General features: G+C 43.0%; 1 protein-coding gene across 12 annotated transcripts in view; it reads right to left on the reverse strand.

Moving 5' to 3' along the window:
- The window catches only part of cald1a (caldesmon 1a), a 63,542-nt gene that overhangs the window by 6,530 nt on the left and 31,915 nt on the right, over nucleotides 1-25,097 (reverse strand). For 6 of the 12 annotated variants that reach the window (XR_003986686.1, XM_030439709.1, XM_030439707.1 and 3 more), the window contains exons 3-13: nucleotides 16,031-16,168; nucleotides 12,491-12,917; nucleotides 12,363-12,395; nucleotides 12,054-12,269; nucleotides 10,228-10,343; nucleotides 8,478-8,745; nucleotides 6,958-7,095; nucleotides 2,660-2,703; nucleotides 2,348-2,423; nucleotides 1,287-1,430; nucleotides 1,018-1,113 (exon numbers count right to left, since the gene is read on the reverse strand). Coding sequence is in view for 10 of the 12 variants with exons in the window: in XM_030439709.1 (XP_030295569.1) it covers nucleotides 1,018-1,113; nucleotides 1,287-1,430; nucleotides 2,348-2,423; nucleotides 2,660-2,703; nucleotides 6,958-7,095; nucleotides 8,478-8,745; nucleotides 10,228-10,343; nucleotides 12,054-12,269; nucleotides 12,363-12,395; nucleotides 12,491-12,917; nucleotides 16,031-16,168 (1,696 nt within the window). In the remaining 2 variants the exon portion in view is untranslated. The remainder of the gene's footprint in view (nucleotides 1-1,017; nucleotides 1,114-1,286; nucleotides 1,431-2,347; nucleotides 2,424-2,659; nucleotides 2,704-6,957; nucleotides 7,096-8,477; nucleotides 8,746-10,227; nucleotides 10,344-12,053; nucleotides 12,270-12,362; nucleotides 12,396-12,490; nucleotides 12,918-16,030; nucleotides 16,169-25,097) is intronic. The other 6 variants (XR_003986687.1, XM_030439710.1, XM_030439713.1 and 3 more) reach the window with 5 other exon arrangements.

Consider the following 25,097-nt stretch of genomic DNA (forward strand, 5'->3'; position numbering starts at 1 on the left):
TATCTGAGTCAGAGTACTAAAATTTATTATGATGTTGACCAACGTGTGTGGAGTGAATGCAGCTCAGATTTTTATCTGACTCTTCTACTGAATCCTTGTATCATAACAGGAGAAATATGGGCTGATAACATGTAAAGATGACTGTGATTTTATGTAACATTCTGTATAGTTGCAGAATTAAGTATCAAATTATGATGTACTTTGTTATTTTTTGATTATTGGGTTACATCGTTTCTCTTACGTATCTTTATGTAACATGTTTGTTTACAGTGGCTGTGATCTTTTTATTTCCAAATTTCAGTAATCCAAAATAATATCCACATAAGGAGCTTTTAAACATTTTTGAACAGACTAAAAGTTACATTAATTTGTCAACTTCTACAGTATAAAGAATCAACCACCAGTTGATCTCCAAACAAATAGGAGCAGCATATAACCAGAGTAGCTAACTGCTGCTAACCGTATTCTGTTTATGACTGTAGCTCCTGTTAGCTTGTTAGCTCAGTTAGCCGTGCAGCCAGCTGGAGAGTTGGCGTTCACAACTTGCACAGGACCTTTTGTCAGCTGGGAGAGGTTTTCAGGCCCGGTGCTAGCTGATTAGCATGCTAACTTTGGTAGATGATTTACAACACGAGCCAAAGATGTGTTTGATAAAAGGTCAAACCTGTTACTTCTTCATATTCTGAAGATAACTGTACTTTATTTCTAGAAAGTTATAAACTAAACCTCTTACAAATTGCACCTTTAAAGTATTGTTGATAATAGAAAAAGCCCCCCAATTTCAGCTATTCAGCCCCTTCAGTACTGTTTGGGGTTGTCACTAAATCTACCAAAGAAATGTTTTACAGGGCATTTAAAGCAGGTGTGTAGATCCTGAGATTTAAAGAAAAATTTGTTTGATAAGTTAAAACAAATTTACAGAAATCTACATGTATTCAGGTCAATCAGGCTTTACATTTTTCTCTAGTATTTCTCTGTACACTGCATGTACTGCACTTCCTCGCAGCGGCGACCTACCGCTGGCCTTCCTCCTGACGTTTTGCCGCTCTCTGGGGTTTTATTCAGCCAGTCGTTGATGCGGCCCGCCACGCCTGTCTTCATCACAGCTGCTTCCTGTTTGGATAGGGTCAAAGGTCAGCAAAGCTTGGTCGTCATCGTCAGCGGGGCTGAGCAGGAAGTGCCAGTGTATTGGGCTCTTTCCTCTCTCTCTCTCTGTCTCTCGCTGCTCCAGTCACACACACACCGAAAAGTTTCTCAGAGCCTCCACCATTCCTTTTTCTTTTTACCTTGAATGTGCTCCCTCCACTTCCAGGCGAGCTGAACACGTTGCCTTTCTCCCACATGCTCTTGATGCTCCGTATGTTGTCGGTGACCAGGGGCAGATCGGCCGCTCCGGAGCGAGGGGATCGAGACTCCTTGTTCTCTCTCTGCTGAGACAAAGTGGTGGGTTTAAACTGGTGAACGGCAGGGACGGCTGCTCACATCAAAGCTCGGATACCTCATTAGATTAAAAAAACACAGAAGTGCAAATAATGATGGCAACAAACTCTTACAGTTTCTAAGTGCATTTAGAAATATGACTTTTGGTATTCAAATCAAGAGAGATACTTAAAAGATGCAATATGTAGGATTCGGCCACCTGTCGAAGGTCACTCAGGACTGTGAGCTCAGACACAGGCCAGGCTAGGGCTAGCTGACGAGCATGCTAACATCAGTAGATTGTACATCTCTACAACGCAGTACAGTGTTTTTTACACATTTCTCTGCATTATGTTCATAATTTAAGTTATTTCTTTAACGTTTTACGCCGAAATTCTTACATGTAGCTCTTTTAAAAAGAATAAGCATGAGGGAGCAGCATGCAGCGCTAGTCGTGACTGCTTATGTGTGACCACTAAGTACTAAAACTGAAATCAGATCAGCGAATCAATTTTTTGCCAATTTTATGGGTAACAAAATTCAGGGTTTTATAGATTTCTCTCATTTTTATTTCCAACCTGTCATAAATCATATTTTCAATGTGACTCATGGTGTTGACGCCTCAGTGAGGATGACCTCAGGCCTCAGTTTTATACTGTCCTCCTGACTGAGAAGCACCCACTGCTTTTAGTGAGACGATAAAAGAAGAATGTTGTTTTTGGAAGCTGCACAAACACAGAGTTGGCTTTTCACGTTAAAGTGAGCCACCTATTTGGATGAAGTGTAACAGATGATGAAAAAGGATCAACTCAAACTAGGTGAGATGATTCAAACATGTATTTTTAAGTATACAGACTTATATGATAACTGATAACTAAGTGACTGAGTGAAACATCTTTTGCAGCGCCACAGTTGAAGGCATGCTAACCTGAGCAGCCGAGGTGTACTGCTCCAGCCTGTTGTCTATCTTGGACACCACAGGAGAGTGAGCCGCCTTCACAGAGCTGCTGGGTGAGAGCAAATAGTTATACACACACAGCAGGGGACCACTTTGAATATTATTCACAGTGTGGTCAAGCATTTCATCTTTAGCGCCTTGAGAGAAACAAACTTGCAACCCCCCCGAGTGAGGAACGAAACTTCAACTCCAGGGTACATTTGTTCTACTCAGCAGCACAGGAGTGTAAGGTTTAACATGCTTTGTCACTGGGAGCAAAACCATATGTTTGGATGTCTTTACCTTTTCTGTGCAGACTTGTTCAGGAACTCTGCCCTCTCTCCGATCTGTTGGGAAAGAGTATTAGAGCTCTTAAGTTAATAAATATTACAGTGATGTTCCGCACATGCATACATGACTGCAAACATTTTCCTTCACTCTTCAGTAGAGTTAAAACAGATGTTAGACCCAGCCCTCCTCTTGATCTCAATGCTTCTCTCCTGCCTTTATTGTTTGTTTGAGCAGTTTCATTCTTTAATCCCACTCCTGATTTGAGATCATAAATCAACGTGTTGACGCACAAATGACTCTGTGTGATTCATGGCTTGAGAAGCATTATGTACTCAACTAATCACTGAACTGCAACGGCATCTTAAACATGGTGAATATATCATTTTGACTAATTTCTTCATATGCTCAATACGAAGGAGTCTCCTGAGCAGCAACACACAATGAAACAGATTGTTCCCTCCACGTGCAAAATCCTCTGAAAGTCAGGCGCACACACACACACACATACACACTGAGAAAACACAGCATGTTTTCTTTCCTATCTCTGCTGTTGGACTGTGGGAATCTCAGAGGACTGTTTATGATATATGAGAAAAAACAAGAGAGGGGGGCGACACATGCGTTCCTTGGACGCTCCCAAAAAAAACCTTTAAATGTACAAAAGAGGAAAGCGCAGAAAAAAGCTCTCTCCCTGTGAAAAAGGGACCTTGCGCTCGGCTGCTACCGAATGTGGGAGTTCCCAAAATACTCCCCGACAGGAAATTCCCCATTCTCAGATGCGTTTTAAAGAGCTGTAGCCATCCGAACGCAGTTACAGTAATCCTGTTAACCCTAATCGCTTCCCTGCATCCCCACTCCGTCCCTCTCTTCCATAGAAGACTGGACTTTATCTACAATACGGAGCGGGGTTATGCTGGTTACTGCTGATAACATGTGGGTGAGCTTCTGGGACTGCGTGTTCCACTGTGAGGTGATTGCTGATAACAATGCATACTTCACTCAGACTGTATTGGTCTAACAGGAGCTACGATACGTCAAGAAAACTGTGTATATTCTCAGTGGCATGCATGCAATTTTGAAAATAGAAAGCTGACAGGTCTCAAAGAACTGCAGTGGCTGGAAGTCAGTGCAGAAATTGACCTGGAAAATGTTACATTCAAGTGAGAAATAAAAAATGTTGTGGTTCAGTTAGAAGCACCAATATGTGAGACCGATATAAGTCAATTTTCATGTGTTCTTTTACGGCCTTCCATATTCTGTGTTACTCAGATGAAACTTTACTTGGACAATGGATCAAATATAATTATAGTAGAATTAATTGTACACTCTTAGGAATAAAAGCGCTGACTAGAACCATAAAGGGTTCATCAACAATTTTTCAAAAAAAGGGTTCTTCAAAAACCAATGGTCTCAGGTAGAACCTCAGCTTTCATTAACTCATGTTTCCAGCTGTAGCAGGAGGCTGTTTTAGACTAGAACGCTCAGATAAACCAACTGTATGCTACTGTCTCAGCACCAGAGAGCAGACGAACAAAGTTAGCGAACAGCTAGCTGTTGAACGTGGGAGTTGGTGGAAACCAAAACAGAGGAAAAAGGCGAGTGAATATTGGATTTAGATTCACCAAGTGACCAGAAAGACGATTCCTAATTGATGCTAACGTTGCTCCATATTTGTCAGTGTTTGCTGATACATGAAATTAGCCATATCAACTTCATTAACTCCTAACTTTCCAGCTGCCACAGGGAGCTGTTTTCAATAAGAAAGCTCTGATAAACTGACAATAGCTAACTACCCAGCACCAGACAGCGCATGTTGTATTTGCTCATGTATTTTAACACATTAAATATCAACTTTATCAGGTAAATATATTTGTGGTGTGTTTACAGCTTGTTCTAGTCACGCAAAAAATAATATAACTGCTTTAAATGTGAATTTTATCATGTCTTTGGCTGTCTATTATCTCAGGTATAAAAGAGTATGGCGTAAAGAATTAAAAAAAAAACATTCCAACGTTGGACAATAAAACATGGCATGCAACTGTATTCTGGCATGTTTATACATTGTCACATAACAAAATGTGTAACACAGCAAATCAACAGTTCATACACAACACAGTGTGTGATGTATGAAACATAAATCCAGATGCACACAGACACACAAACACAGATGTACCTACAGTGAACATGACCACAAAGTAAAGCCCTGTCTTGAGTGCAGCGGGGTAGAGAGCAACAGTTGAACACATTATTTACAAAACTGACCAAAAAGAAAAATACTTATAAGTACTTGATTCCAGTACGATCAGAGCTCACACACCATTAAAGCCGGGCCTGGAGTCTGGAGTCTCACTGGGACGGGCCAGATGGATATTACTGCTAACTGTCACTAATTAGATTTTCTCCACTGGCTGAAAATCCCCCTCGAATTTCAGTGTGTGGGAGTTGGCTTTTGGCAACACTGAAAACATTTATTCACATTGAGTGATTAACGTTCTTCTTCCCGGCCCCGGATAAGCGGATGAAAATGGATGGATGGATGGACATTTGAGTTGATTAAACGTTCCTTAGCCGTGACATCCATTTATCTTCGGACGGGATGGGGAGGGGCACACAATGGCTTGATTTGGATTGCTTTTCCAAGTGCAGCGTTACTGGTGACAAACAGGTTAACGAGTCAGCGGAACTCCAAAGTGAACATCAGATTGAAAAATACAAATTTGGCAGCGGCTGGCTTTTTCAGATCTCTGAAATGGTTCATTGGGGCTCTTTCTATTTATGAACACCTTCGTCTCAGACAGATAACACCTCATGCAGAGAGCTGAAGAGGTGAGGGGGGCAGATGAGGGTCATCTGGCACTTAATCTCCCCAAATATTTTGAATGTTTAGCTTGAGCTTTGCTGCACTGCCGGATGAGTGGGATTTGCAGCTTTTGGAGAGCTATTCTATTGACTCCATTATGCTGGCGACTGTGCTGGGTGGGATGCAAATATAACACAGGCAACGTGTTTTATAGTTACAATTGTTGAATTATCTGTGTTTAACATTTGGCTGATTAATTGAGCATTCGCCAAACCGCTCCCGTGAGAAGCTCATGACTGGCCTTTTCAAGCATTAAATTCTGCCACATGTTGAAGCTTTGTGTGACTGTAGGAAGAGCAATATTTGGCAATTTAATAGTTTGAAGGTTGTTTTGGGACAAAGGTTCAGGACATAAATGCTGAATTAAGTGTTTTTTAGCATTTCTGGCTAACTAGCTTACTGCCAACAATATTACTTCCAATGCCAAGAAACATTTAATTAACTATTTCAGTTTGTGGGGATACGGATTATGAAAAAAGCTCATGACAAGTATATCCCCCCGTGTGGACATCTGGAAGCTACTATAACCAGACGGTAGGGTAATGCTAGAATCCTAGCAGCTCCGTCCTGATGTTTTTTTTATTGGATTTGGGGACATTTGACGGTCAAACTTTACTACTACATACAAAATGACACTCTGCTTTTACAGTTTTCCTGATCAAACTTATAATACTTGGCCTAACTATCCCTAAAATGCAACTGAAGAAATTCTGCATGAATCGTCAAATGAGGGAAATGCTAATGTTTTGCCTGGACATGCAGCTTTAGCCTCAGTTTTAATATTCAAGACTGTTTTATAACAAGGAAGCTGCACACATGTAAAAGTGAGCTGTGGACAGTGTTTTCATTTAGGTCAGGGAGCTAACAGGTCTAGCTCCTTCAAATAAAATCTGCCAACGTTACCCATCATGTCAGCCTTTTATATGTGCAATATGTAAGAACTGGCCACTTGTTGAATTCATACTCACAAGATATATAAAGGGCAGCATATTACCAGAGTAATTGCTAACTGTAGCGAACTGTCGCTCCTGTTAGCTAGTTAGCCCAGTTAGCCATGCAGCTAGTTGTCCCAGCTGCGAGCTCAGAGTGTTAACGCTGCTAGCGCAGAGGAGCTTGAACGCAGTTGGGCTGGGGCTAGCTGGTTAGCATACGAAACAATGCAACACAATAGATGTCATAATGTTACAACTGTTATTCGTGCACAATCTTTTAGTAATTTTAGTAAAGTCTTGAATGTTTCAACCAAAGTCAATGCAATGGCCTGAAATCAAGGGCCCAGTGTTTTGAAAAATAAAATACGACCAATATTGAGTGGTAACTCTACCATGTTATCATATTGAGGATTAAATACATACAGAGAAACAATAACTACAAAGCATGAGGCATAGCAGACGGTCGACTTGCAAATGAAACACTGTTGGAAGCGAGAGGTAAGAAATGGCAGACCCACCTTCAGAGAGGAGCCTCGAGGGCTGACACACTTGAAGGGCCTCTCCTCCCCGTCCACGGTGTCTTCCACCTTCTGTCTCTTCTCAGCTGCCTCTGCTCTCCTCCGTTCAATCTCCTCCTTCATCTTCCTCTTCTCCTCCTGAGAAAGACAGACACGCTTGGAGCTGAGGTGGTTCGGGCACGACATGAGAATGAAATCCAGTCCCGATCCTCCACATCTCTGTTATTCTTTATCCTGCAGCATCTCTGGAGTTAGCGGGGAACTCTGTTAACTCAATCGGAGCGTATGTAGGTGGCGCTCTGTTCTCTGCCAGCTCAGCTACGCCGGATATTGCTGCTCATGCTGGCGGCCCAGTTTCTCTTGTATTTACTCTAAACAAACCACTGTTGCTGCTGGAAACCTAAAACATGCTTCCTGTGTAATAGAGGATTCAGCCTGGGAACGAACTAACAGACCGAGAGTGTTGCAACAGCAAATGCAAAATCTTTCAAGATCTGGGTCTAAGTTGAAATACTTGGAAACGTATTTATATCATAATGGGTTATCATTCCGACTAGAATATATCACCAACATGACAGCCAACCAACAATCAGGAGTGCAGCCGAGCCACACAACAGATATGTCTCACTTTCTAATTGAATTCCTTACTCTGTCTAATGAAGCAGGTCAGGAACTAATTCAATTACTCTGAGTACATTTTTATTTACAGTGATCGCTAGGCCTCAGGAAAAAAAAAAAAAGGCATTCTGGAAACCTTGAGACTTGCAGACTATAAACAGTTTCTTTTTTTTTTGTATGAACCATTTGTACTGTATTCAGAAGAGGACTGGTGCTTGGCAGTATATCAGCCCCTCTCCAGCAGCCTTGTCTTGGTTAATTAGTCTCTCTGTATCTCTGGGCCATCTTTTAATTACAAACCAAAAGGCCTCATTAACATCACACAAGAGGAGAAGAACAGGGGCAGATAGCGGGGAAGACGGGCCGCCACGTTCGGAGCCAAGATCAACAAAGAAGACCGGTCGGGGTTATAGTGAGAGGGCCACGCTTGGAGCGAGATGGAAGAATGAAAGAGGGTCGCGCGCTCGAATACAGATGTGAGTGCGGAGGAAGGGGGAGGTTATCGCGTCTGAGATACACAAAGGATGAGGTCGCCGTGAGAGGCGGCAGGCAGGAATGACACGCGTGAGTTACGAATGGCGACCCCCGATAGGTTGACTCACGATTACGGTGAAGGAAAGGGAGATAACGTCACTGTGGCACTAGCATGGCCGTGATGCATGGGTTGAGCTCACACAGGTGTAACGGCTACATGTAAATGCTAGTGTGAAAAAAAAAGGAGGCTTAAGTCAAATATTCTTATACAAATATTGGTTACGTTTCCTCACACAAAGAGGTGCAGAGAATTACAATTTCAGCTCAACTTTAAAAACTAATTCGGAAGACATTGGAGCTACAATAGGGACCAGAAGTAGCAAGAACAGAAACATAGAATGACATCAAAATCATCCGTTTCCCTCTACCTCCTCTCTGGCTTTTCTCTCCGCCTCCTCCTCCTTCTTCTGCCTCTCCTCCTCCTCCAGCACCTTCCTCCTCTCCTCCCTCTTCCTCTTCAGCTCCTCCAGCTCGGCCTCAGCCTCCTGCTGCCTCTGTCTCATCCGCTCGAACTCCTCGCTCTCCGCGTCGTCGCGGCGGCGCTTCAGCTCCTCCAGCTTGCGCTCTGCCTCGAGGCGGGCTGCGTCGTCCTGGTCTTCACCCGCGGACACCTCAGGGGAACGTACGCTGCCGCGGCTGGGATACAGACACACACACACGGGTCAGAGCACACATGCAGGTTACAGTGTAAAACAAAGGCTGCATGAGTGGGACGCAAAGCTGGCCGACACACAGGTGAGCGCCTGACATTTGATGCGAGCTGAATATTTAAATGCACACTTCGAGGATTTGTCTCTTTCATGGACAAGCAAACACACACAGACAGAGAGGCAAAAACACACACGCACTCAAACAAACACCAAGAATCACCTCGGCAAGGATAACGTTACAGTACATCTCAGGTTTCATCCAGTGTTTCACGCTGGGGATTAACTGCAGGTGACCCATGTACAAAAACACACTCCTGCTCCTGAACGCTGAGCAATAACAGTATGTTTGCTTTAAAATCTGATTCAGATACGCTTCTCAATTATTTCACCAATGCCTAAGGGAGCGCTTTTTTGCTTTTGTACCAGCCTGAGCGACGTAAAATAAATGTTCCTGTCTGGTTTAACTGCTGCTGTTAAGCAACATACAAACACTGTGAAGTGTTTAAACAAATATGAAGATTTATCCACTATAGCGTTTCAGAGTAAAATCATATTTGCCATAGTACAATTCAGATATTTAGTATCCTTTCATGTCTACTTCTTTTTGTTTTAATGGTGCACTTTGTAGTTTTGGGGAGGAAATTGGCTGATTTCTTTTTCCTTTACCTAAAATAACTAAATAAATAAACTGTATTTGTTTTCCTGACTGAATGAACTGAGCAAACAAACTGACCTTAAAGGACAACACAATTTCAATTTACTTTGTTCATATGTGGCGGACCCTGCCACCTTTCCAGCCTCAAACAGTGTTCTGTGGACCATATTTTCCTCTGAGAACAGCTTGTTTTATACAGTTATGGAAAAAATAAACATTTATAGTTTGTATTAGTACCTCATTAATAGTGTAAATATCAACATTCTGAGATTTAATTTCTCCTCCAAAAGTACATACTGCACCTTTAATCAACCTATATCAGTTTCATCAAAAAGAATTGCTGTATTTTTACTGTCAGTACTGGTGCCATTTGGATGGAGATTTCAGAATAAAAGCATTGTGCCTTAATTTGAACAAACGAAATTTTGAACTAGTTTTCCATCTAAACTTGCACACGGTCATCCTATGCAATGAATTTCAAACAGGAAGTAAATTACCGAAAAGGGATAATATTGTATATTGGCTTAAAAAGTTCATGCTGGTGTGTCACTACTAACAGGAGAAAATGGGTAAAATGAGGTGGAAGATTCTGTTTTGATTCCTGCTATTTCATATTTCAAAATTGCTCCGACTAATCCCATAAACTGAGAGCTTCAGGGACGTATTCGTAACTGCCAGAAAATGAGGGCATGTATTTTGATGAGTTTTGTTAAAAACACAGCTTCTTGAATAATTCATCAGGCCTGGCTATCCCCAATTAGGCCTCAGTGGAAACCAGGAGTTCAGTCCATGTGTGTTGTTGTGTCTGTGTACCTGAGGGTCCTCTCAGGTTTCCTGTGCTGTTTGGGAGCCGGCTCCTCCTCGTACAGCCCTCCATTCTGCTTCCCCCGCTCCTCCCTCTCCTCCCTGGCCCCGCCTCTCTCATTCACCTGCAACAGAACGAAACCACAGGTGAGCGAAGAACGCAAGCGGCGGGAGGGCTGAGTAGGCCGAGTCTGGCGTGTGACATCACAGGATGTCAAAAGAGAAACAGAACGAGTGCACACCCCAAACAAAATAACATAGAAGATCACATCACACAGCGTCCACTCCAGAATTACCACTGAGACAGGATTAACTAACGTGTGATCACCACTGGAGTGTCTCCAGCTGTTTACTTTCTGTCTCTGGCTGTCCACCGCCATCAAAAACATTATTCAAGTTTTGAAAATTATAATCATTATATGTCTGAGCTCAATATGTACACTGCCAGTCAAAACATCATATATTATCAAACTGTAGGACAGAACATCTTTCTATGCTATCTATCAAAGTCTGTACATTTTTTAACTTTATAGAGTATTTGAGACTTAAGATTTAAGACTTATGAAGACTCTATTTACGACATGCAAGCTGGCCTTTTAATACACACTTACTTTGATAAGGTCTTTGCAAAATTCTTAGATTTAACAAGCACATGGATGTCTTTGAAGACATCTAGAAACTGAGAGGAGCTCTGGTCAAAAGAGGTCAAACAGACCTGGACTGACTACAAAATTAAAATGCTTAGTTCAGAAGGGTATTTCTGTTCAGAGAACACTCCCTTGAACTGTGCGGAGAAGAGTTTGGCAGGCACAGTTTATGGAATCCATTCAAATCATTGGCCTGTCTGGACTGAAAATGAACAGACTGAGCTGCTGCAGATGAAATATGCATTAAAGGCGGATTAAGTGAGAATTGGCCACCTGTCAAATTCATACTCAAAGGCAGCATATCGCCAGAGTAAATGTTTACTGCTGCTAACTGTGGCTAATTAGCTAGACAGCTCAGTTAGCCAGGCAGCTAGTGGTACGAACTAGAAGCTGGAGGACCAGGGGAGTGTTAGTGTTTAAACTGCTAGCATAGGAGCTTAGAACCAGAAAGGTCCAGGGTTAGCTTGTTTAGCATGCTCACTTTAGATACATTAACATCATAAAGACAAAGCCGCTATTTCTTCACTTTCTGTTGATAATTTGAGTTAATTTCTTCAAACAAAATTCTGACGTATTGCCCGTTCAATACAAATACATTTGGGATTTGAAGTTCATCAGGTCATTGACTTTTGGTCATTTCTAACATTGTAGAAAAGTCACAAACAGTTCCCATTTCACTTGGAGATCCGCCTGGCGTTTAACATTTGACTGGAAGTGTACACACGACGTGATGGCTCAATGTTCTCCTCATAATGTCGAGACACCTATTATTTCAAAATACATAATGTTCCTCTGCTGGAGTGAGTTCTTGGAGTGGAGTCAGTGTCATTGGTGTTGCTGAGGTGGAAAAAGACATGCAAAAAAAAACAAAAAAACACTGTGAGCACTCTTGTGAGACATCGTGTTAACCTTATCAAAAATCTGACCTCATAAAAACTCTGGCTGGGTTACCACCAGTTTGCAAACGGTGCAAACCACACTGTGACGACACGAGGTGTCTGGGTAATTTCAGCATCGGGCTCCGACGTAAATCACAACAAGATCGCCTTTTATTTTTGTTTTTTTAAAGAAAATTTTTTCATGGTTTGTGTCAAGAAGATTTCAGTTTAAAGACACTGAAGTTACCCAGAGAGATTTTCTGTGCTGTGAATCACACCTCCACTGAAACTCTTACCACATGTATGATACCTCATTATCCTCTGAGTGCAGTATCTCAGCTACCTCATTGTCCTCTTCAGTGTCATTTCTGAGTGTCATAGACTCGGAATCTACATGATCATCCTCGGGTACCTCTTCAGCCTCCTCTGACGCTACTACATCCTCCTCAGCCTCTGAGTCTGATGACTTGTTGACTTGCTCTGAGTTCTCACTGACTACTGAGTGTGTCTTTCCTCCAGTGGGCTCCTATGACAAAAGGTTTACAGCAGCTCTTTGAAAGAAAGATCAGCGAGCGACTCAAGGGTGTGCGTGAAGAAGTCTATAAATCAGTGACCATACCTCGTTTTGAATTTTAGGTTCTTCGGTGGATTCCTACAGAAACAAGCATCACATGTGCAGCGACCGTCAGCTTCACGGGTACAACAAACGTCTCAAAATAAACGGGCGAGAACGAGCTGGACACTCACCTGTTCTCTCAAGTAAGACCTTCTCGGTTTGTCCTCCACCACCTCCACTTTCTGCTCCTCCTCTTCCTCTACACCCTCCTCTGCCTCCTCTCCGCCCTCGGGAGCGGCCTCTTCTTCCTCCCTCGGCTCCTCTGGCTCCTTCTCCTCTCTTCTCGAGCTGTACATCTCCGTCTTCTCCTCCTCATCCTCGCGGTAACGACCCCGACGCCAGGAGGATGGCCTCTCCTCTTCCGCGTTGTTTTTCTCCGTGGCGGCGGCGCTGTCGTTGTCCTCGGCCGCGGTGGGGTCCAGCTGCCTCTGTCTCTCCAGCGCCTCCTTCAAGCGCCTCTGCCGTCTCTCCTCGCGTTTGGCCATGCGCTCCTGCAGGGCTTGGTCATCGTCGTCTCCGCCGCCCCCTTCGTAAGACCTGCTCACAGTCTCTGTCACGCTGGGAGGAGGGAAGAGGAGACAAACATTTCACTGTGCGGTCTTTTGTTAATGATTGAGGTCAGAGCAACAGACGTCAGCTGTTAAGAAAATGTGGGTAGAAAACTGAATGCACAGTATTATCTGAGATGCCCTTGGTCAAGGCCATAACCCTCAACAGATTCATGGTTGTTTAGTGGCGAGAGTCTTGCTAATGTTCACTCTAAGCAGTTGTCAGGCTTGGATATGAGTACATGTAATTAATGTGCAGCAGCGTGATGCTGACTGAGCATTAGCTTGCACTCTGACACGGACTGACAGTCTCTGGAGTAGATTCCCTGACACGGGACACTGAACAACAGCACAAGCCCAGTAAAGTTTCTTGTAATCTTTGGGACCTGATCGACTGGCTGACTGTAACTTAAAAAGAAATTCACTACAAGAGCTCAAGCAAACTTGTTGTTGCAAAAAAAAAGAGACTAAATTCAGTTCTGTGGGAGGAAATCAAAGTTTACAGAAAGTGGCTGCCACATCACTGTCAGCTCCCGAGCCAGCATGTGGACGAGGCTGACTATTGGCTGTATTGTCTTCCCCACAGATATTCATTTTAAAATAAACTACCAGTCAGGCCTGAAAATAAACATAAAGTCAAAAAATGCATCTTGGATTCCAGGTCCGGAGTCATTGTTTTTTAATTATTTTTTTTTATCCTTGACTCATCGGTGTCATGGTTTTGGTTTTGAGTTTAGATGTTTCATTATTTTTATTTTGTAGAATTATTTTTCCCGCTTTTCTCTGTGCACCTGCATATAATATATTTTTTTAGTCCTTGTGTATTTCAGTTTTTCTTTGTATTAGTTCATCTGTTTTGCTCCTGGTGTTTTCTGCCCTTTTTCGCATTTCCAATATGTGGACTACAGCTTCTTGTCATTGAAGCTCAACTTTGTCTTTCTACCTGCCTGCCTTTATACATCTTGCATTTGGGTCCCTTTATGCTCATACGCAACAAATAGTTATTTCATATGCACTCGCTCAGTTATTACCCGTAACTACCAACTACAATATAAGCAGGATTGGAAGTGTACATCCATCCTAGCACCTTAGAAGTTGAACTTAATGCTAACTTCGGCATGCTAACATGCTTACAAAGACAATGTTATTGTGCTGTTGTTAGCAGGTACAATTTTCTACCATGTTCACCATTATGAAAATGTTAGCATGCTAACATCTGCTACAGTACAGCTGAGACTAACGGGACTGTCATTAATTCAAAGGGATTTGTTCATAAACCAATTTATCGGACAGCCTCAAATTTTGACCTGATGCTGGCGCGAGGTGTGAAGTCAGAGACTGACCAAAGTTATAAGCTAAAATGGTGGACCAAGTGACCAACCGACTGCTTGGATGAAAACATGTATTTACTGTGCATCTCTTCAGCCCACCAAACACCAGCTGTACATCCATCCACCTCGCTCCAAATATCATGACTCATAATATTCTGACCTAAACGTCTGGCAAACATTATCCTTACATCCACACAATCAACAATGGCTCGTCAAACTAGGTCCTGCCTCAGCATCCTCCTGCACAATCCCCTTGTTGTTTGACTGGCCCAGGATGTATCTCTGAGCTCATAGAGGGGGAACATTCACGATCACAAAGCCGTGTCTGTGCTGCTAGATGTCAGAGCAGCCCACCACTTCCACTGTGGCCAAGACGATTGATCTCATCGCCTCGAACTGCATAGAAATGGATATTTAGCCTCTTTTGTAGTCTGTCTGTTGGATGGGGATGAGATCATGGTATGGATGTCATTTTGATGGCTGGCATTGAGCAGAAAGTCAATTCTTGCATTGGTTAAAAAATTGAATGTCATGAAAAAGCCACTTCACTGAATTCCATCATTCACCACCTTAAATTATGTCAGCTAGCCAACATAGGCACCGTCAGCCTGTAGAGCTTTGGATTTCTCCACATGTTGAAGTGGTGTAGCCTACACAGGGTTGCAGTAAGAACAATACACGCTGTATTAAGGGTTTGGAGGGTTATGGAGGGTTTTTACCTTTCTTAAACCATAAACAGAAGCTCAAGAGTGTGAGGACCAGATTAAACAGTGTCTTTATATGCTCTGACGTAAATTCCAGATGTTAGCATATGTGGCTAACTAGCTTACGACCACTGATACCTAAGTGTTACTTCCAGTACCAATGAGCACATCCTAACTAAAATTTTTGAGGGACTAGATTACTAATATATTTCCCCACTGTGTGGAAGCTGGTCCTCATGCTTTAAGACTTCAGGGGTATTAGCCTAATGTTAGCATTTTGCCTGGCATACTGATTAGCTACTGGTCTAGCATTAGCTAGCGACACTAATAACATTTGCTTTAAACAGCTACAGCTAGCAAAAAAGTTGCTGGCTAAAGGCTTCTTTTCTCTTCTGCTATCTTAACTCAAAGACCTGCTGCTTTACATATTATCATCCATTTTGCCAAACAAACTGGTTAGTTTTCATCCTAGAAGCCTTTTTTTGTGTGACGTTAAAAGTGAAAACATGTGGTTTGATATTCAAACAAGAATGTACAGTAAGCCGCAGCACATGGTAATGTTAGAGCAAAATAATTTATTTAATCTACCCAACTACCCAGTTGCCAGGTAAATGATCTAAAGATGCTTTTCTCTTCTTCTGTCTGAACCTACACTTTGAAAAGAACATTACCGCGAACTGAATATATGCTGTACATGAACGAAAAGCTAACAGAAGCTGTAGATACAGCTACACAGCTAACGGTCAGTTGTTTGATGAGGGAATAAAAAAATCGACTGTTCCCATTTCCCCCAAAACACTGTATTCTTTCTACAACAGAGGCTGTGAAAGAATTTCTGGAGGCATTCTTCTGAGTCGTCCTGACATTTCTTCCCACAGAAAACTTGTGTTGATTATTTATTGATGAAGTACTCCTCCTTCATCCAGACAGGATGATATGACAGTGACAGCTTTCCCTCTTTTCTCCCTCTTTCTTGTTGCTCTTTTTTCCTCCTCAGCTGGACAAAAAAATTGTGAGCCGAGCAGTCGGCTGCTGGCGACGTATTTGTCACAGAGAGACGTCGTGTTGCTTTGGCCTGCATGTGTCACCTGTGGCTGTTGGTCAGGACCAGACTGTCTGGCTGTCCGCTGGGCTCCTCGCTCTCCCTGCTCATCAGCCTCTCCTGGCGTGCCCTGCGCCTCCTCTCGCGGGCCGCCTCCTCCTCATCATCATCATTCCTCGCCATCCTGAGGGAAACAAAGGAAGAAAAGAAAGGGTCAGGAAACAAAGGGACATTTTCTTTGTCTTTTTCTTTTTTTTTTTATTCCAACTCTCAACCCTTCATCTCCTTCTCCCCTTCCTCAATTTAGCATCATGGTCAGATACTTCAAAGGGGAATGATTCTTTAAATTGCACTGTAATCATCACAGTGACCGAACCTAGAGGATTTTGTAGGGAGTGTTTTTTTTTTTTTTCCCCTTTTTTCTCTCCTATCAAGCTGACCTGTCATCTGTGCAACAAGCAATACTTCTTATCGTGGCTGCACTTTTCACAAGCTGATAAAAACTCAGCCCGGAGAAACGGCTTGGCTGAGGATAAGAGAGAGCCAGAGAAACTGTGCTCGCGCTGGTTTTTTTTGGCCAGTGTTGGAACAGAGCAAAACTTGCAGAGGTGTGGGCCAAACGAACACCAGCCACGAGCAAGCTGAACAAGTTGACCGAGTTTTGTTTTACATATACTACTACTACTTTTTTGACGCCCATTTCAACATAAAATATCACCTTTCCTTCCTTAAAAGGAGTAGTTTGACAATTTCAGTACAACTCTCATATCTGAAGCTACGCTAACTTTGACGCTACAAAGGGCTAGCTTAGTTTAGCAGTAAGCAGTGGCGGTTCTAGACCAGTTTTAATAGGGGGGCCAGGTTGGGGCCGGCTTTTTTGTTAGGGGGCACACACAACCTGGAAAAATGGATAAATCCCTCATTCAGACAAAGCAGTGGGTCCGGTCTCAGAGTTATGGGGGCACTGGCCCCTGTTGGCCCCCCCCTAGAACCGCCCCTGGCAGTAAGACTGTAAGGATGGGGGAAGGGGGGACAGCTAGCTATGCCTCTGCCCAGAGATTTAAAAGAATTCTGCCCTGTCCTTTAAAAAAAAAATATTAATTACCAAGTTGTATCTTGTGAGATCAACACTATCAATTTACATGCTGACAGACTTTAGACTAAATGTAGCTAGCCGGCTGCTAGCTGTAGCCGTACATGTAGGCTAACGGACAGATAGGACAGCAGCACTAGTATTTTCAACGTTTTCTCGGCGAGAAAGCAATCTGAGGTGACAACAAAACAACACTTTATGCTTGAATTAGTTACGGGCAGCCATATGACAGCCTGTTGTTTCTACTGCTTCCTCTTTTGATAATATTCATGGCCCATGTTTAGCTTTTATTACCATGACATGCAAGTTCATGCATACAGTTACAAGAAGTTTATGAAAAACAGTTCCGCTTTGGTATATTTTCTTACCACTATGCATAACTGGTCAAGCAATAACTGCAGAAGGTTTATCATGAGGTCACATCAGGTTATATCTGAAACAACAGATGGTATTTTTGTTTTTCTGCATTAGACATTGAGAATCGTACTGCTGCTCCTTCTCTCCAGTGGTTTTTCTTGTCTTGTCTTCCAAAAAAAAAAAAAAAAAGCCCAACATCGCCAAAAACTACAAACCGCCCATATCCTCAATAGAGCAAAATCCAAAGCAGGCATGCTGTGGATTATGCACGTCTTTATTAAATGCAGTGGTTTAAGTGAAGGGTGTGGCCACATGCAATCATCAACATAACTCCATTGTTCGCCATCTAGCTGGCTAGTCAACTACTGTATATTTATGTGCTTAGATTTGATTGAAAGAGACAAGTTGAGACATTTTTCTGGGGCTGGTCCAAAGTCGTTCTGAGGAAATCTAACTGCAGTAGAAGCAGACAGGTTTAGGGGGAAGAGGCTACACCCAAAAAGTAAAGTGTACTTAATACTGTATTACAAATGAAAGCATTATAAACTGAAGATATCCAATAGTACAACACCAGAGACAGAATTTAATCGGATCTGGGGCTGCTGTATTTCTGGCCACCTGTCGTCCATGAACTCAGCTCCATGCTTGATCTGTCTTAACCCGACTGACCTTATACACTTCTGCTGCTTACCACATGCCCAGCTACCTGACATCACAGCGCAGCCTTTGAGGTCAGCCATCGAAGCGTGCTATTGCATGTTAATTGCTACATGTGTGGTGAGCCGAGCTAAAGCCGCTTGGGTTCATGTTGTGTTTTTTTACAGCCTGTGAACAACAGTTTCCTTCTTCCTTTCCTTCCCCTCTGCTGTTCCCCACGCCTCCCGTTTCTCTCTCTCTTTCTCTCAGATGAGGAATGTTGTCATAACAGAACAGATGAATCTGTTAACGCCCAAGCTGGACCTATGGGAGGGCGACATTGGTGACGTCAGGCAATGCTTTACACGTGTGCGTGTGTACTTAGTTCAGATAACTCAGCATCTTTAAGCATCCAGATTAGACTTTTTCAGCCTTAAAGCTATCCAGGGTAACTTTTGCTGAACACAAGCCAATGTAGCCATGAGTTATAAATGGCAAAACATAAAAGGGTGCAGACAGGATTAAATCCTTAAACCCACAAATAAAAAAAGTGGTTGCTAACAATTGGCTAAATGAGACTACAGAGGTTTTCGGGGCATTAAAAGCCATCATTCCAAACACGGAGACTCATCTTCACACTTGTCCGTCTTTCCAGACCGAATTTATTTGCAAACTCTTCCCACTGTAACTTTATTTTGTTGTAAGCATTCAAAAATGTACTACAATTGCCAACATAATGTTAAGAAATAACAGTTTTCATGTTTCATGACCTCTACCTATTATGATGCAGAGATATCTACCGAGGTTAGCATGCTAACCAGCTGACTCCTGCCCATCTCAGTCTAAAGCTCCCCTGCTAGTGGTGTGAACACAAACACACCCCCTGGTGCTCCGGCTCCTAGTCCGGACCACTAGCTGAACGGCTAACTGAGCCAACTAACTCAGCGCAGCTACGGTAAGCAGCAGTTAGTGGTTGCTCTGGTGATAAGCTGCCCCCTATTGAATTCCATTTTTCTTTTATTTCTAAGAGGAAGAATGTGTTACTTCCATCTTTCAAAAGTAATACAAATAGTCTGGCTGTAAAAAAAAAAAATATTCCCCCCACAAACAAAAAGTTTTTTTTCATTACTATTCATTATCTGTCATATCCAGTTTAGTTCCCCTGCAGCAGAAAGTATATTAACTCTTATTTAAAATGCCAGAGTGATATGTGGTCTCTGCGGAGAGAAAAAAAAAGAAGTGAAACTGCCTTAGCTCCCAAAGGACTAACCCACCCCTGAAACAGCACCAAATGTCATGAGAAAGGGAAAACGACGACAGCTAAAAAGGGAACAAAAGAGTTTATTGGTGGTGGCGGCGACGACGACAGTCTCAGGGTTAAAGATTCCTCAGTAGGAGAGAAGAACAAACTCCTAAAAGCTGAATTAGCATTCCTGTCAATCACAGTCCTTGGCTAGAGACGCGCACACACAACCAAAGCCCTGATTTATTATCCCTCTCCTTACCTCAGCCCCAAACCCTATCAGCATACTGACACATACATATGGAGAGAAAAAAATGAGAATGACGATAAAGAGGAGAAGTGGGAAATGAAAAACGGGAAGGGAAAGGGCGTGCGCGATAATGGAAAAAGGAGTAATCTGTAGATTTTATCATGGACGACACCTTTTCCTGTACAGAATGATGTGTAGGCCACAGTTATAGACTTCAGGTGCGAAGTCCTGTCTGTCAGAACGTAGCATGCGACGGATTCCTTTTTTTTTTTTTGAAGGGGTGGCCAAGCACACACACCGTTGACTGACAGCTAATATGGGCCCCCAACACACATGTGGCCGATGCAGCCGAAAAGGAAATTAAAAAGTCTCGTTACACATGAGCGTAAATTCCTCACTCGCTCGAGTTCCCTTCACATGCTGCGCGGTACTGTAAAACTGATTTTCAGGCAGAGGACAGGCACACAAAACATCCCCATCAGCGAGCCTATTAGGGAGAAATATGTCCAAATATTTTCTTTACAAGCGAAATATCTCAGAAATGTCAGTGAAAACAATTTGGGAGAAGCCCATGAGAAAAGACTTCTTCACCCCCCCTCCCCTCCTCAAGAGGGGGAGGGAGAGGAGTAAAGAGGAAGATAGAGAGGGAAGAAAAGCCGCTGTGAACGGAGGGGAGGGGGAGAGAAGGAAGGGATGGATGAAGAGAAGGGGAGAGGGAAAGTGGGTGGGGGCTGTGCTTACGCTGTCAGAAATGCTGACCCATTCCCACGCTGGCCTCCCTGGACCGTTTCCCTTCCTACCGCCGGCCCAAAGAACCACAACGTACCCCGTCTGTCTCCCTTCCCCACCCTGACTCTCTGCTGGGCGGGCTCCAAAAAAACACAATGTTAGCTGTGATAAAATTCTTCCTGACTACATTTATTCTTTCATGAAAATATAAAAAAAATTGCACTCTCTTGTGGAATGTACGATTTGGCTTAAAAAAACCTGCAACAATAGCTGATCTCCCTTCCAAGCTGATGCGGTGAGCTCGACATACGTGGCTCAACCTCTCGCTCCTCTATCTTCATTGCTTTATCTCCATCTCCCTCTCTCTTCCCGACTAGAAGCGAAAAGGTTTATGATGCAGGACCAGGTCATGTTTGGAGCCGTCCGTTCAACCAGGGCGGGGATTGTTTGCCATGGCTCATTCACGGAGGATGGGTGTTATTTCCTCGGCCCCTTCCTGGTCTCTCGGGGGAGGGGAGGGGGCAGATGTCGAGAATGAAGAGGAGGAAGAGTAGAGAGAGAGAGAGAGAGAAAGTGGAACTGAGGCAGGAGAAGGGAGACCAAAAGAGGGTGTGAAGAAGGAGGAGAAGGAGGACGAGGTTTGGAGAGTGTGAGAAGAACGAGGGGGAAAGTGGAAGAAGATGAGAAGATGAGAAGAACGAGAGGGAGGAAGCTGAGGAAGCAGGACGAGGGAGAGCAGATAGATAGTAAGAAGGAGAAGAAAAAAGACAGTGACACCCAGAAGAAGAGGAGAAGGAGTATGACAAAAACAAGGAAGTGGAGAGGGAGATGGAGGAAAATGGCAAAAAATAAACCCTTCCAAAAAAGGACATGACAGACGAAAGTCTTTTCCAAAATCAACATGGCTCATTCAGTTGAGCCTTAAATAAGTTGCTTTCAACGTAAAGGAACATTTTGGGAGCTGGCTTACTGCTCTCTTGTCAAGAGTGATTGATACTACCCCCATACTTGTACCATAAATTTGATTTAGCTTAGCACAACGACTACGAGCAGCACAAAAATTTAGTGATATAACTACCAGTTTTAGTTTGGGGGTTACATGGGGAGACTGTTATTCTTGGCGGGAAGCAGTGACCAGCAGCGAGTTCTATAAATCTTCTTATCACTTTCACAGCAAAAAAGCAAATAAACCAATTCCCCCAAATGTTATTTTTTATTGTCTGAAGTGTTTTATATAGGTTCTCCAGCATGTAAAAGCTCTTTAGAGTTTAAAAGGTCAGAATCTGCTCTGACAGAAGCTCCTCTCTCCCACGAAATGCACTGCTCCTGAATGCCTCATCAGTATCACATCTGTGAGTTTGTGACATCACACTATGTCACCACGTCACACACTTGCATATTCTAATGCCTAACTGCTAGTTTGGCACGTATGAATCAATTCAGCACGGCTGCTCTGCTCAGGCTTGTGTGAACTGACCAATCAGAGTAGACTGGGTGTTCAGGAGCAGTGGCCTTAAAGAGACAGGAGCTAAAACAGAGTGCTCAAAGTGAGAGGACGAGAAAACTGATTCTGATGGTGACTCAAAATAATATTATGAACCCAAAATGAGCATAATATGTCTCGTTTAACCGTCTCACATGCAACAGTGATGACTCACCATTGTGGTCATCCAGAGCATTCATCCACGTCCAATGTGTAAATATTCCGTTCAGGCTAAGCCGCCGCATTTAAGCAGGGAGTAACAACAGCTCTCTCTGTAAACCATTCGTACTATCACTGTTACAAAAGAAAACTATTTTTGGCTGAGGCAAGTACCCTTCGGTCACTGAATTGACTGGGAAAATTCCACATCCATGAGCCCTCTCTTTGGGGGGAAAAACCAGAACAGTCGAGACATTCCTGTGCGACCGGGTGTTTCATTGAACAGAAATGTACAGAAACATCGATGAGCAAGCGCGTACAGTGTGAGAAACTTAAACAGAGCAGAAAACTATGTGTGTGTGTGTGCGTGCGTGTGTGTGGCCTCACCAAATTGTACTAAATGTGAATTGAAGCCCGTTGCACAGCTCTGTGTTAACAATCATTTTCACTTTCTTTCTTTTCAACTACGACTGAGACTGATGTAAGACAGAACAGGGAAGGCTTGGCTGTTCTCCCTCCACACACACACACACACACACATGCACGCACGCGCGCGCTTGCACACATGCACTCAGCTGCAGTTGAGAAGAGTGAATGGAGCTTGTCAAGCCTTCGTCACCTGATGCTGATCCAAACACACACACACACGCTCACATGCGCATGTTATAGCACATGCACGCCCCACCACATGAGCGCATTTACGCGGACATACACCAAAAAAAAAGAGAAGACATGTCTCACACACACTCCCTCTCCTCGCACACAGACAATCTCTCTGTCCCAGCATGTAGGAAACAGCTCATGGAGACCTGGCCAGTAAACACTTATAATAGCCAGGAATTTGGCATTCCTACAGCCGTTATTATATGGCCCCACACTCTCCCTGCGCTCTCTGCTTCTCACAGCGCACTCGGTGATGGTTGAATGGAAGCCGGCCAATGAGACAACATGTGGTTTTGACTAGTCCAACCAAGAGGGGCATGTAAATATTGATTGTTTCAATATATTGGCAGAAAGGGAAACAATGTAGAGATGTAATCTTTTATCAATAACAGGAGCGGCGCGTTGCCTGCCAGCTGAAATTATTGCTGCTCGGACCAAATAAACAGTCATGAGCAAACTCCTGCCGAGCCGAAAATGTAAATGTCGGAGGCGCTTACGACCTTTTACGCTTTTTTTTCGCTCTCGGTCCATTTCTCTCTCAGTCAGTCGGTCCTGTCTCTTCCCTCTGTCGACCCTTCGTGTTCTACATTTTCTGCCAAATTCCTTCTCCTCCATGTTAACATAAACACTCCAAAACTGCATAAATAATTCTAGCAGCAGGGGGTTTATGGAGGTTTTAGGCCACGAAACATAACAACGGCATTAACCTTCACTTCAATCAGCTATTTAGAGTGCATCTTGGGAAATGAGGCATAAAAGTCGACTAGAGGGGAAAGCAAAAGGATGCCAAGAAAGGCAACGCTAGACAAAGTTAGAATGTATAGGGATCCTAATCCTGTGGTTACAACAGCTGGGTATGAGTACGATGTTCATATTTCATACAAGAAATTACTGCCATTAATTCTCCGTTTGGTAAATTAAATTTAAAAAATGCCCTTATATCTGTTGATTACCAATAGATCAAATGACTTTGTGTAAAGACAGTCCCACTGTGACAAACTCACAGAGAAATATCATCTGACTGCAGCTATCCTCCGTCAACAGAGTGTTTTAGCATCTTTAAGCTAATTGTTTTGGTTCTCTAGCACCTAAACTTTGCTCTCATTAACCTTGTTTCTAGACAGAGCAGACAGCTGTTTTATAGCATAAGATACATGTCTGATAAACCCTCTGTACGCTACCTGCCCAGCACCAAGTGACAGGCAGATAAAAGATAGCAACAGAGCTAATATCCCATGCAAGCATCTTTAGCACCACTTATCATCCTGCTATAAGGAAAGGGTGAGGGTGCCACTGCAAAATAGTGTTGAGGGGGAATTGAGAAGGTAAGAGCTGCTTGCTTGCTAGTTCTGAGGTTGTTTTTGTTTCCTGTAAAGACAGGGTTTTTTAAAATACCCATAATATACATCCAGTGAGTCAGACTAGCAACTAGCTGGTGAAAGCAGAATAGCATTCAGCAGCTACAGAGCTCATATTTCATATTTCCCTTAGGAGTCGGTGGAGACCAAAACAGAGCTAAAAGACAGATGTAACTTGTAATTTGCCAGGTTGCCATTAAACATGACTCCAATTGGACAATAACATTGCTCTATGTTGAATATGTTAGTTGACAACTGTTCGCCGACACGTTGCCTTGCAATATTTATAAAATTATAATACAGTGTTGTGCCTATTGTGCTTTTAGCCTGTTCCACTGCCTCCCAGTAACTGAAAGATCAATTGATACAACTTTGGAGAATTGTATCCAAGATATGTACTACTGTTTTGTGGGGCTTACATACCAATCAAAACAGCATTACAATTAATGCTGTTTATAAAGTACTACAAAGATTGAGTATATTTGGCATAACTGCTTTGCAATTTCGTGTTACTTATCAGTGATATTTATGCGGATACCATAAATCTCTGGTAAGCCATCGAGCCATTGAGGCAGGCCTGATTCACAGACCAAAATAAATAGCTTCAATTTCAAATAAACTTAGCATCATCCATACTACCCACACAAGCTGGCAGGCGCTTTATTTTCAACGCCTGGATGAATGACTTAGCCCTGAATTTCATGTCCTTCAGTTCTGTAGATGATGTACGCTGTTTTGCAGACTGCAAGTTCCTTTTCAAGAGAAATGCTATTTTACCTTGACTAAAGGGCCTTCAGCATAGCTTCAGGTAGATGCTGCTCACGTATTCTTTGTGTCATAAAAAAGAATTATCAGAGAGACACATCTATGTATTCAGTGGTGGTCAGACCTATGTCAGCTTGTTTTTCATCAGTGATGGAGTAACTGGCTCCAATAAAACTCTTCTCACAGATACATCAAACAGGGAAGCGACCTTGGTTGGTATCTGCATCCCCATCGCCCTCATCCTTAATTGGACGGGCTGCAGAACAGATGAGGAGGCTTTTTTTGTGAAAAGGCCCTGTAAAATACCTCCTTGGCACACCATGTATCAAGTTCTCACAATAAAAACCCTCTTTTTACTATTTTTGATTACTCCACTT

Source organism: Sparus aurata, chromosome 14 (assembly GCF_900880675.1).
Source record: "Sparus aurata chromosome 14, fSpaAur1.1, whole genome shotgun sequence".
NCBI classification, from domain to species: domain Eukaryota; kingdom Metazoa; phylum Chordata; class Actinopteri; order Spariformes; family Sparidae; genus Sparus; species Sparus aurata.